At 37.0% G+C, this 13,347-nt stretch overlaps 1 protein-coding gene across 4 annotated transcripts in view; it reads left to right on the top strand.

The window, feature by feature from the left end:
• The window catches only part of ATP10D (ATPase phospholipid transporting 10D (putative)), a 108,517-nt gene that overhangs the window by 35,666 nt on the left and 59,504 nt on the right, over positions 1-13,347 (top strand). For all 4 annotated transcript variants that reach the window (XM_032135373.2, XM_032135376.2, XM_032135375.2 and 1 more), the window contains exons 4-5: positions 1,050-1,254; positions 3,552-3,637. In XM_032135373.2, the coding sequence (XP_031991264.1) occupies positions 1,050-1,254; positions 3,552-3,637 (291 nt within the window). The remainder of the gene's footprint in view (positions 1-1,049; positions 1,255-3,551; positions 3,638-13,347) is intronic.

Here is a 13,347-nt window from a genome sequence, read left to right as displayed (position 1 = left end):
GCATAATGGTAACCCATCCTATCTGCCTGATGGGAAGTGTTGAGAGCAGATGATGTGTCTTATGCACCTTCAGATCCTTGGTATCTGACCACAGAGCAGCATGAAGGAATTACTTTGTATCTGAATGAGTCCATCAAATGTTGATTGTAATTTTATTCCAGAGTTAGACTCAAACAGCACAATGGTTCAAAATCCCACAGGAAGAAAGAGCTGAGAAATATGTTTCAGTGGCTCAGTAACTAAATTTTCAGGTGAAGCATTTGTGGAATTTAGGGGTTGCCAATTCTGCGGCTGCCCTTTTAGCATTTTGTTTGTTTGTTTTTGTTTGTTTGAGACAGCTCTGTCCCCCAAGCTGGAGTGCAGTGGTGTGATCTAGGCTCACAGGAGCCTCCACCTCCTGGGTTCAAGCGATTCTCCCATCTCAGCGTCCCAAGTAGCTGGGCTTGAAAGTGTGTGCCACCATGCCCAGCTAATTTTTGTATTTTTAGTAGAGACAGGGTTTCACCATGTTGGCCAGGCTGATCTGGAACTCCTGACCTCGGGCGATCCACCCATCTTGGCCTCCCAAAGTTCTGGGATTACAGGCGTGAGCCAACTTGCCTGGCCCCTTTGAGCATTTAAAAGATTAAAATGTACCCTAATACTTAATATATACTTTAAATTATACAGTAAAAAACTTTAAAAAAAACATTGTATGTATTTTTCACTTGATATTCTTTTTTTTTTTTTTTGAGACGGAGTCTCGCTCTGTCACCCAGGCTGGAGTGCAGTGGCGCAATCTCGGATCACTGCAAGCTCCGCCTCCCGGGTTCACGCCATTCTCCTGCCTCAGCCTCTCCGAGTAGCTGGGACTACAGGCGCCCGCCACCACGCCCAGCTAATTTTTTGTATTTTTTAGTAGAGACGGGGTTTCACTGTGTTAGCCAGGATGGCCTCGATCTCCTGACCTCGTGATCCGCCAGCCTCGGCCTCCCAAAGTGCTGGGACTACAAGCGTGAGCCACCGCGCCCGGCCAATATTCTTTTTTTAAAACTTTTTTTTAATTACAGGAAAGAGAAAAAATACACTGACCGATGCTGGAAAGACGTCACTGTTGGGGACTTTATTCGCCTGTCCTGTAATGAGGTCATCCCTGCAGACATGGTACTACTCTTTTCCACTGATCCAGATGGAATCTGTCACATTGAGACTTCCGGTCTTGATGGAGAGAGCAATTTAAAACAGAGGCAGGTGGTTCGGGGATATGCAGAACTGGTAAGTCATATGTTCTCAGTTAGTGGCTTATTAACATTTTTTTTCAGAAGATGACTGAGCTCATTTTCACATTACAGATGAAGAGATTTTTAATTCAGTTTCACCAGGATGAAATAGAATCCCAGAAGGTTTCATTCACTTCCAGTTATGAGTGGAAGTATACTCTTTTCTAGATAAGAGGATAAAATGACTTCAGAATTTACACACTTTAGTGTAGCACTCATATTTTTGAGAATGGAATTAAAGGAATCTAACAGAATTATTTTTCTTGAACTTAGACTTTATATCTTTAGTTATCATTATTTCTAAAATCTGTAATTACTTATACACCAAAGCTTAAAACTTTAGCAGCTTTTCATGCTATATAGCTTTTAGACCCTTCTCAGTGTTGTGCAGAGGGAAACAGAAACCTTCAAGTTATATTTTCATGGATTTAAATGAATCACAACTCTGCTATTAATTTACTGCGAGACTTTGGACAAGTCATTTAAACACTTTATGCCTCAGTTTTTTTATCTTAAAATGAAAATGATGGTATCTACTCTATAGCATTGTTGTAGGATTCAAATGAAATAATATATATGAAACATCGTATATAGTGTCTAAATAGTTTCCCTCCCCTTTCTCTGGAAGCACTTGAGATGAAGTATTTTACAATTTAATGATTTTTATTGCTGTTTCCAGACAGAGTCTCGCTCTGTAGCCCCGGCTGGAGTGCAGTGGCGCAATCTCTGCTCACTGCAACCTCCGCCTCCTGTGTTCAAATGATTCTCCTGCCTCAGCCTCCTGAGTAGCTGAGACTACAGTCACATGCCACCATGCCCGGCTAATTTTTTGTATTTTTAGTAGAGACAGGGTTTGACCGTGTTAGCCAGGGATGGGCTTGATCTCTTCACCTCGTGATCCACGGGCCTCGGCCTCCCAAAGTGCTGGGATTACAGGCGTGAGCCACCGCGCTCGGTCTATTTTTTTTTTTAACCCAAACAACTGTTAAGTCAGGGTTACTCCGTCTTACACTTAGAAACCAAAAAAAGTGTTTTAGCCTACTAATACCTTTATCTTTGGTAAATTTCATCTGTCATATTGGGCCCACCTCTCTACCTATGGATTTCATTTAGATCCTCTGTGATTGATATGCCTCTTAGACTACTGTCATTGTCACTTCTGTAAGTAGTTTGGTACCAAAGACATTGGTAAAAATCCTGCACAACTTAACTTTGTGTTGTACCACTACATACCCACTGTGAGTATTAATCAGCAGTTAATATTTGCATTAAAAGTAATGGCAAAAAGCATGACTACTTTTGCACTAGTCTAATGCTAATCAGCACACTGTGGGTTCATTAAGGGTGAATCTGGTGACCTCGATTGTAATCCTGCTCTAAACACTTTCTTGTTTTGAGAACTTTGGCAAATTACTGATCCTCTTTGTGTCTCTCTTTCCTCATCTGTTAATTAGGCCCAATTATTATAGTACCTACCTCATGGAGTTGTGAAGAAGAAATCAGCTAAAATATTTAAAGTGCATAATAGATTTTAGTGTGTCAAAAGAACTCCATGGATATTACTCATTAGAAAATAAATCATATCATATAATTCACATTTTCATGTTTTCTATTATATACTTATTAATTATGATATGTCAGTATCAATAGCATTTATCTTACGGGTCAAATGGATATGAAAATAAAAGTAATGAAACAAGGTTGATGTGGCTTGTTTTAGGGGAATCCATACCTTAAAGGAGCTGTGTCCTACAAAGGCACTTTGCTTATTTGTTCATTGTTTTCATAAAGAATTCTGAAATTATCTGTCTGATCCATTAGAAAATATTATAGATATTGATGTCTAGTTTATTTTTAAATGTTCTATTTATAAAATTTGGCTGAGATCAAACGCATATATTCTCGGAGTGTTCACATATACATTTAATCTCAAAAACTACTTATGTGATTAAAGACCAACAACAAAAGTATTCTCAGTTTTTCAGTGCTTTATTGATAAAAAGGTGTTTATAAGTGTAAGCTCTCTTCTGGAGAGTCCTGCGTGGATTTCAGGAAATGACTCAGTCATTCCCATCATCTGCAGATGTTTATTAATGCCCTAGGACCATTCTGATCCCAAATATGGATCACATAATTATGCCTCTACTTTCCTTCCTTTGGGAAATTCATGATATGAACTTCATTGCAAAAAAGGCTTAGCATTATTTTAAGAATTGGTGAAAGTGATAAAACACTTCAATATTAAGGGTTTAACCTTGAGTTCTTATTTTGTGATTCAAAAAATATTTTTAGGACTCTGAAGTTGATCCTGAGAAGTTTTCCAGTAGGATAGAATGTGAAAGCCCAAACAATGACCTCAGCAGATTCCGAGGCTTCCTGTGAGTAATACATGACGAACGTTTGTGGGTGTGAGTGGAATTGTGTATTGCAATCATACTTAATTTGATAAAGTGTTTCTGTGCATATACCCTTGTTAAATCACTAAGGGTCATAACTTTAGCCACCTACTAAAATTGTTTGGCTTATTTTAATTATTTAATAAGTATTTACACACACACACATACACATATAATATTCATTCTGGAGGTATCTTGTGGCACCCATATCCCCTTTGCCAGGGCAGCTAGAATTTGGGGTCCTTACCTAATTTCGGGCATCAGCCCATAAATGCTCTATGGCCTTGAGCCAAGTTATCTACCCACTTTGATCCTCAGTTTCCTGATTTTTAAGAGAAGACAATTAGACCTACTTCACAGTGTGAGAAGAGCAAAGTTCCCAAATCATTTTTTGAAATGAGAATTATCCTGATACTATTACCTTGATACCAAAAGCATATAAAGACATTTAATAGAAGACCAATATCCTACATGAGCATAGATGCAAAAATTCCACGCAAAATTATAACAAATCAAATCCAACTATGTATGAAAATGATAATACATTATGACCCAGTGGGACTTATTCCCCAAAAATCAGGATTGGTTTAACGTTAGAAAATAATACAATATAATTCACCATTCTAGTACTATATTAACAAACCATATTAAACAAATCAAAAGGGAAAAACCAGGTGGTCATCTCATAGATGTAGAAAAAGCATCTTACAAAATCTAACTTCCATTCCTGCAAACTAGAAGTAGAAGGGAACTTAATCTGATAAAAGGCATCCATGAAAAACCTAGAGCCAGCAGCATATTTAATCATGAAATACTTCTCCCCTGAGATCAGGAAGAAGACAAGCTTACACTGGAAGGTCTAGCTAGTGTAGTCAGGCAAGAAAAGGAAATGAAAGATATCAAACAAGAAAGAAATAAAACTATCTTTTATTCACAGATGGTATAATGTTCTTTGTAGAAAATCTGATGAAATCTCCAAAAAACTACTAGAAATAATGAGTTTAGCAATGTTGTAGAAAACAAGATCCAGATACAAAAATCGATTGTATTTTAATATGCTAGTAATTAGCAGATATTGAAAATTTTAAGAATACAATTTATTATAGCATCAGAAAAATGGAATGCTTAAGTATAAATCTGACAAAAAATGTGAACTACCTGTACACTGGACCACTAAACACTAGTGAAAAAAAATTAAAGAGCCAATTAATTGGATATCAGTTTTCCCCCAGATTTATCTATAGAGTCAGTGAAATCCCAATCAAAATCTCAGCAAGGTCTTTAAGAAATTGACAATCTTATTTTAAAATTTAAGTGGAGATGCAAAATAACTAAAGCAATTTTGAAAAAACAAGAATAAAGCTAGAAGGCTAAAACCACATGATTGCAAGATTTATCAGAAAGGTATAATAATCAAGCCAGTGTCATTTTGGCATAAAGATAGACCAGGAGATCAATGGAAGAGACTATAGAGTCTAGAAATAGACTGACACATTTATATACAACTGGTTTTTAACAAAGATGCAAAGACACATAGATGGAGAAAGGTTCTTTTCAACAAACAGTACTGCAACAATGGGGTATTTATATTTTCAAATGTGAACTCCAATCCATACCTCTCACCATTTACAAAAATTAACTGAAAGTGAATCCTAAACTTAAATGTACATCTACAGTTGTAAGAACTTTCAGGAAGAAAACATGGTGGAAATCTTTTTACTTTGTATTATGCAAAGATTTCTTAGATACAACACCAAAATCACAATCCATTAAAGACAAAAATAAATAAAAGAACTCATCAAAATTTAAAATTTTACTCCTCCAATGACACTGTTTTTACAATGAAAAGACAAGTCACAGACAGGAAGAAAATATTTGAAATCCATATATTTCATATATGACTTATATTCAGAATATATAAAGGCATCTCAAAACTCAGTAATAAAACAAACAATACAACTTTTAAAATGGTCAAAAGACTTTGAAGTGATGTATTTGACATATGGATGGCAAATAATTTTGTGAAAAGATGCAGGTTAAACCACAGAGCTTTACCTGCTAAAATTAAAAAGATTTTACCAAGTGTTGGCAAGGATGTAGAGGAACTTGAACACTCATATGCTACTGGTGGGAATGTAAAATAGTACAACCACTTTGGAAAACAATTTGGAAGTTTCAGAAAAAGCTAAGCATATGCCCATTATATAACATGGCCATCCCGCTCCTAGACAATTACCCAAGGAAAATGAAAATATTTGTCCATTCTATGACCTGTATACAATGCTCATAGCAGCTTTATTTGTAATAGCCAAAAACTGGCAGAAACCCAAATGTTCATCAACAGGTAAATGGATAAACAACTCAATGAAGTTGGTTAAAATTCTAGGAAAAGTAGCAGTACGATGGAAGGAAATGTAGAATATAATAGTAGCATCTTTTAATTTTATTTTTATAGGTTCAATGGTCTTTGTACAGATTTATTACATGGATATGTTGTGCAATGGTGAGGTTTGGGCGTCTAGTGTACCCATCTCCCAAATGGTGAACATTGTTTCTAATAGGTAATTTTTCAACCCTCATGCCCGTCCCACCCTCCTTTCTTTTGGAGTCCCCAATGTCTCTTATTTCCCTCCATATGTCCACGTATACCCATTCTTTAGCTCTCACTTATGAGTGAGAACACGCAGTATTGATTTTCTGGTTTTAAGTTGGTTCACTTAGGACAATGGTCTCAAGCTCCATCCATGTCGCTGCAAAAGACATGATTTCGTTGTTTTTTATAACTGAGTAGTAGTCCATGGTGTGTGTATGTGTATCTATATATATTTATATATATAAATAATAAATATATATAGATACACATACACTATGTATGTATATATATAATCCATCATGATCACATGATTTTATTCCAGAGATAGAAGGATAGTTTAACATATACAAATCAATAAATGTGATTCACCACATAGACAGTATTAAAAAACTAAAACTAGGCTGGGCGCAGTGGCTCATGCGTATAATACCAGCACTTCGGGAGGCCAAGGTACTAGACGCCCAAAGCTCACCATTGCACAACATATCCATGTAATAAATCTGCACATACTTCATAACAGTATGAAGACCTCTCAACAAACTAAAAGTAAAACTACCATTTGTCCCAGAAATCTCACTACTGGGTATCTACCCAAAGGAAAAGAAAATGTTATATTAAGAAGACACCCACACTTACGTGTTTCTTGTCATGCTATTCACAACAGTGAAGTCATGAAATCAACCTAAGTGTCCATCAATGGATGATTAAGGACATGGTGTGTGTATGTATATATATATATACTTTCTTATGCTTGTTGGCCTCTTGCATGTCTTCTTTTGAGAAATGTCTGTTGATGTCTTTTGTCTACTGTTTTGTAGTTGTTGATTTGAGTTCCTTATAGACTCTGGATATTAGTTCTTTGTTAGATGCATAGTTTGCAAATATTTTCTCCCATTCTGTACGTTGTCTGTTTACTCTCTTGATTGTTTCTTTTGCTATGTAGAAGCCATTTATTTCAATTAAATATGGTTTGTCTATTTTTGTTTTGTTGCATTTGCTTTTGAAGTCTTAATCATAAATTCTTTGCTTAGGCCAATGTCCAGAAGAGTTTTTTCTGGGTTTTCTTCTAAGATTTTCATAGTTTCAGGTCTTACATTTGAGTCTTTAATCCATCTTGAGTTAATTTTTGTAGATGGTGAGAGGTAGGGATTTAGTTTATTCTTCTACATATGCCTAGCCAGTTTTCCCAGCGCCATTTATTGAATATGGTGTCCTTTCCCCATTGCTTATTTTTGTCAACTTTGTCAAAGATCAGTTGGTTGTAGACATGTGGCTTCAATTCTGGGTGCTCTGTTCTTTTCCACTGATCTATGTGTCAATGTTTTTGTAGCAGTACCATGCTGTTTTGGTTACTGTAGCCTTGTAGTATAGTTTGAAGTCAGGTCATGTGGTACCTCCAGCTTTTTTTGTTGTTGTTCTGGATTGTTTTGTCTATTTTGACTTTTTTTTGGTTCTGTATGATTTTAGAATTTTTTTTTCTAATTCTGTGAAAAATGACGTTGGTATTTTATAGGAATTACATTGAATCTGTAGATTTCTTTGGGCAGTATGGACATTTTTAACAATATTGATTCTTCCAATCCATAAGTGTGGGATCTTTTTTCATTTATTTGTGTCAACTACAGCTTCTTTAATCAGTGTTTTGTACTTCTCCTTGTAGAGATCTTTCACCTCCTTGGTTAAACGTATTTCTAAGTATTTTATTTTGTGTGTGTGTGGCTACTATAAATGAGATTGAGTTCTTGATTTGGTTCTCAGCTTGAGTGTTATTGGTATATAGAAATGCTACTGATTTTTGTGCATTGATTTTGTGTTTTGAAACTTTACCAAAGTTGCTTATCAAGTATAGGAGTCTTCTGGAGGACTCTTTAGGGTTTTCTAGGTATAAGAACATGTCTTCAGTGAACAAAGATAATTTGACTTCCTATTTTCCAATTTGAATGCCTTTTTTTTTTTTTCTCTTGCCTGATTGCTCTGATTGGGACTCCAAGTACTATGTTGAATAAGAATGGTGAGAGTAGGCCGCTTTGTCTTGTTCCAGTTATTAGGGGGAATGCTTTCAACTTTCCCCCTTTCATTATGATATTGGCTGTGAATTTGTCATACATGACTCTTGTTATTTTGAGGTTTGTTCCTTTGACACCTAGTTTTTTGAGGATTTTTATCATGAAAGGATATTGGTTTTTATCGAGTGTTTTTTCTACATCTATTGAAATGATTATGTGGGTTTTTGTTGTTGTTCTTTTTTTTTTTTGAGACAGAGTCTGACTCTATTTCCCAGTCTAGAGCACAGTGGTGCGATCTCAGTTCACTGCAACCTCCGCCTCCTGGTTCAAGCAACTGTTGTGCCTCAGCCTCCTGAGTAGCTGGGATTATAGGTACCTGCCACCATGCCCGGATAATTTTTGTATTTTTAGTAGAGATGAGATTTTGCCATGTTGACCAGGCTGGTCTCTAACTCCTGGCCTCAGGTGATCTGCCTGCCTTGGCCTCCCGAAGTGCTGGTATTACAGGCATGAGCCACTGCGCCCAGCCTAGTTTTAGTTTTTAATTCTGTCTATGTGGTGAATCACATTTATCGATTTGTATATGTTAAACTATCCTTCTATCTCTGGAATAAAACCATGTGATCATGATGGATTATCTTTTGGATGTGCTATTGGCTTTGGTTTGCTAATATTTTGTTGAGGATTTTTGCATCTGTGTTCATCAGGGATATTAGCCTGAAGCTTTCTTTTTTGTTGTTATTGTGTCCTTGCCAGATTTTGGTATCATGGTGATGCTGACTTCATGGAATGAGTTAGGGAGCCCCTAATCTGACTCCTCTGACTTTTTGGAATAGTTTCCGTAAGATGGGTATCAGCTATTTTTTTTGCACTGCTGAGAAAATTAGACTATAAATCCATCTGGCCCTGGGCTTTTTGTTGCTGATGGTAGGTCTTTTATTAATGATTCAATTTCATTTCTTGTTATTGGTCTGTTCAGGATTCCATAGCATCTGTAAGTAGCACTGGATACAGACATCTGATAGGGTAGGGACAGGGACGGAGCCATGCAGTGGAAAGAGGGAAAGGCTTAGTCTTAGTCAGGAGATAATGCTGGAATTAAATCTTCAAGAATGAGAAGATGCCAGGCAAACAATAAAGCTAAAAGAATGGCTGGCATTTCAGGCTGAGGGAGCAACATAGGCAAGAGCACAGAGGCCCGAGACTACAGTGTATTTGTATTGTTCTATGTGGCTAAGTATGTCTGGAATATAGGTGAGCAATAAGGCAGATCATGAAGAGGCCAGAGCCTGAAGGGCCTTGTGTATTTTGCTTAAAATGAAACATTTATCCTGAAGTTATTGGGGTTAGTATTAGGAAAATCCTTCCATGGAAATTTTAGATGGTCTTCATGAAAGGAAGTTAGGCAGCTGCCCCTCTCTCATCAGAAACATTCTCATAAGCCATCTCAGGATGAGTCCTTTTCAAGGATCATTTCCTCTAGCTGCTGACTGTGAATAAAGTTTCCTCTTGTAAATGTCAGAATCAGGGGCTGCCATTTTTTCACCTGAGGTCAGATCTGTCTTAGGGTGCAGTCTATACAGCTGTCCTCTTCCCACAGCTGGGCACCCTGACTCCTGACGAGCTCAGACTTGCCCCTAGCAGGATGTATTTGGTTTTATGCGGTGGAGAGAACAGGAAGGAACTCTAGTGTACACTCTGTGGTCTGGAGCATATAGCACTCTGCAAAGAATCTGGCCCAGTGCATGTAGTTAGATTTTTTAAAAAATGTATGAGAACACTGTTGCCACACAAATTCTGATCCTGTGTCCCAATTCTGATAGGTTGTCTAGTGTCTGAGACTCCGGCTCTTGCTACCTCAGAACTGTTTGCTCCTGTATCATCTTGACAAGTAGTTCAAAATTTCTGGGAGTGGAGCCATGGCCTACTTTTGTCAGCCTCTCTTTTCACCCTTTGGATATGGTTCTTCTTAACAGACACATTCGAGCATCATTTGCTGTGCTGGGCACTGAGTCTTGTTCAGAGCACTTACCTAGTTCCAAGGCCCTACTAGCTTTCTGCCTATCCAAATTGTCACTTTTCCCTAGGTTTCTGGGCAACATGTTTCCCTGCCCTTTGATTCCCGTTTGTGATGGGCTCCTCTGATGTCAGTTTGCTTTGAAATTTGCTGCTTTATTTTCTGATTATCATGACCTGACTGCCAAAGTGGCCTCCCTTCTGGAATCCTCAGATTCTGCCTTCACTAGTGATTGGAGGGGCTTTTGTCTGTTCTGTTCATGTCCATCCTGAGAGCTGGCCTCAGCCATTGGCAGGGAAGCATTTAATAAGAGAATCAGCCTATGTAGATACAGTGATTTTTCTGTGGAATTATTTTAATCCACTAAACTGGCTCCTTATTCTTTTCCTGCTTTGTGGCCTGTTTTCAAAAATTAAACACAAATTGAGATGCTCAAGCTACCTGTCTATATGACACCTTCTTTGATCTTCATGCTCTAAGGTAGAACTGACATCCTCCCTATTTGTGACTACACTGTATGCTGAATATCAGATTCCTATCATACTATCATCTTTTTACTACTCTTACATGTTTCTACCTGTATTACCTCCTCTTAGACCACGGGAGTCCAGACTGCATATGTTTGTTTTTCTATTTCTAGCATCTGGGTTGGAGTGCTTGGCACATAGTAGATAGATGTTTCATGGAAGCTGTATGTGACAGCCACTGCCTCATACAAAACTCTGAAGGTTCCATACCGTAAGTGCCAATTATCAGACACATGTAAAATACAGGACATTTTTGGAATTTGCAGTAAGTGCAATTAATATGAAGCTGAACTTTGTCTAATGGTGGTATCTCAAAGTGATTTAATGGTGAAAAATAAGGATTTTGGGGAAAAAAATCTTAATACTTTCCGAGGAACTTTGGAATTGATGATTTTATGTGTTAAATTCTTCCCTATAAGGACTCTAGGGATAAGAAAAAAAAATGCCACATTGCTGAGGACTGGTGCTTACTTGGGAATGCTATATGCAAATATGACTGTTGGGACTTAATTTCCTCATCTGTAAAATGAAAAAGTTGAATTAGCTTAAACTCAAGGATGCATCTGGCTTTTACCATCTCTTCGTACACAGGCCTGTGCATGTGCAGGAATATAAACATATACCTGTTAGAAGAAAGTGCTTTACAACGTATGGGAGTGAAATGATAAATCTGTCTTTCTCTTTCTTTGTAGTATGAAACCTTATTTGAATAATTTTTATTTAATTTTAATTGTAATTTCAGATAGCAAGGTTATATTAACAACTTTTATATATGTAAGGAACAAGCAGTAACTTGTAAATTGAAGTTCATTGCTAGAAAATAACCTAATTTTCATACTGAAATTAAGAGGACATTTTCAAAATATGTGAAAACCATTACTCTTGCTCTGTATTTTTGCCACTGTAGCAACTTAGTCAAGTAATTACTTCAATAATTTTTAAGTTATTTATTACAGAAATTTTCAAACACGAAAAAGTAGAAAGAAAAGTATAATGAACACCCATGTGGCGTCACTCAGCCTGAGCTATTTCAGTTTTTCCATCTTTGTTTCCACTTCCACTTCCTTTCCTACCCCTCCACTGTGTCATTTCACTGTAAAAACTTTACTGTATACTTATAGCAGATAAGGACTTAAATGAGTCACAACCACAATACCATTATCACACCTAACAAAACTTAACCATTCCATAATATCATCTAATACCAAGCTTTTGTTCAAATATCTACAACTGTCTGAAAAATGTTTTCTAATAGTTGTCTTATTCTAACCAAGATCAAAACAAGGTCTACACTTTGCATCTGATTGATATGTCTCTACATTTCCTCTCCCAATAAATTGAGTCATTGAGCTTACAGAATTGATCACATTCTAGATTGAGGTGACTGCCCCCTCCTTGGGTTGGGCTTCCCCTCCTTCCCCCTTTTGTTCCCCTACATCATTCATTTTCTGAATAAACCAGGTCATTTTGCCTTCAGAATTTACCACGTTTTAGATCTGGCCAACTGCATTCTTGTGGTGATGTTTAACATGTTTCTCTGGCCATCTTATTCTCTGTAAACCACCAAGGGACATTTAAAGAATCTGATGAAAGAAACAGAGTATCTCCCTGGAAAACAGCAAACATGTATACACACATACATACACACACACACACAAAAGATTGCATACAATTTCAAAGACTTCACAGATCCTCTGAAGCCACAGACCCCAAATTGAAATGCCTAATAGAGGTTTGATTAAGCGCCTGTAGGGCCATGACTTTCTTTCCCATAAATCATGAGGCCCATAATATCTCCTCGTCCCATTGTAAGATTAGTGTTATCAGCCTTATCCTATTATTATAAAGTTCCCATCAGCCTTTTTAACCATTGATTTTAGCAGCCACCGATTATCATTTCCTAGAATGATTCTTGATTTCATCCAAGTCGAAAATGACAATTTTAAAATTCTATCAGGATATTTTCCCTCATATATTACTAAGTTATCCTAAATACAGTTTGTACTAGAAAAGCAGGATTCTTGCTTGGAATTTTTTTTATAGTAATAGAAGTTGACAAACAATGACTACCATTGAAAATAATGGTAGTTAGAAACTTGTTGCATCTTTTCCTAGACAAAGTAGTAACTGATTCACAATAGCAAAGACACAGAATCAACCCAAATCCCCATCAGCGGTAGAATGGATAAAGAAAATGTGACCTATATACACACCATGGAATACTATGCAGCCATAAAAAGGAATGAGATCATGTCCTTTGTAGCAATGTGGATGGAGCTGAAGGCCATTATCCTAAATGAACTAATGCTGGAACAGAAAACCAAATATGACATGTTCTCACTTATAAGTGGGAGCTAAACATCTAGTACATATAGACACAAAGATAAGAATAATAGACACCAGGGCCTAATTGACGGTGGATGGTAAGAGGAGCATGAGGTTCAAAAAACCACCTCTTAAGCATGATGCTTATCACCTGGGTAATGAAATCTGTACACCAAAGCCTGCAACACACAATTTACCTACATAGTAAACCTGCACATGTACCC

Source organism: Hylobates moloch, unplaced genomic scaffold (assembly GCF_009828535.3).
Source record: "Hylobates moloch isolate HMO894 unplaced genomic scaffold, HMol_V3 SCAFFOLD_17, whole genome shotgun sequence".
Taxonomy (NCBI): Eukaryota; Metazoa; Chordata; class Mammalia; order Primates; family Hylobatidae; genus Hylobates; species Hylobates moloch.
Note: the sequence above shows the minus strand (reverse complement) of the source record. Positions and strands in the feature narration are given on the sequence as shown.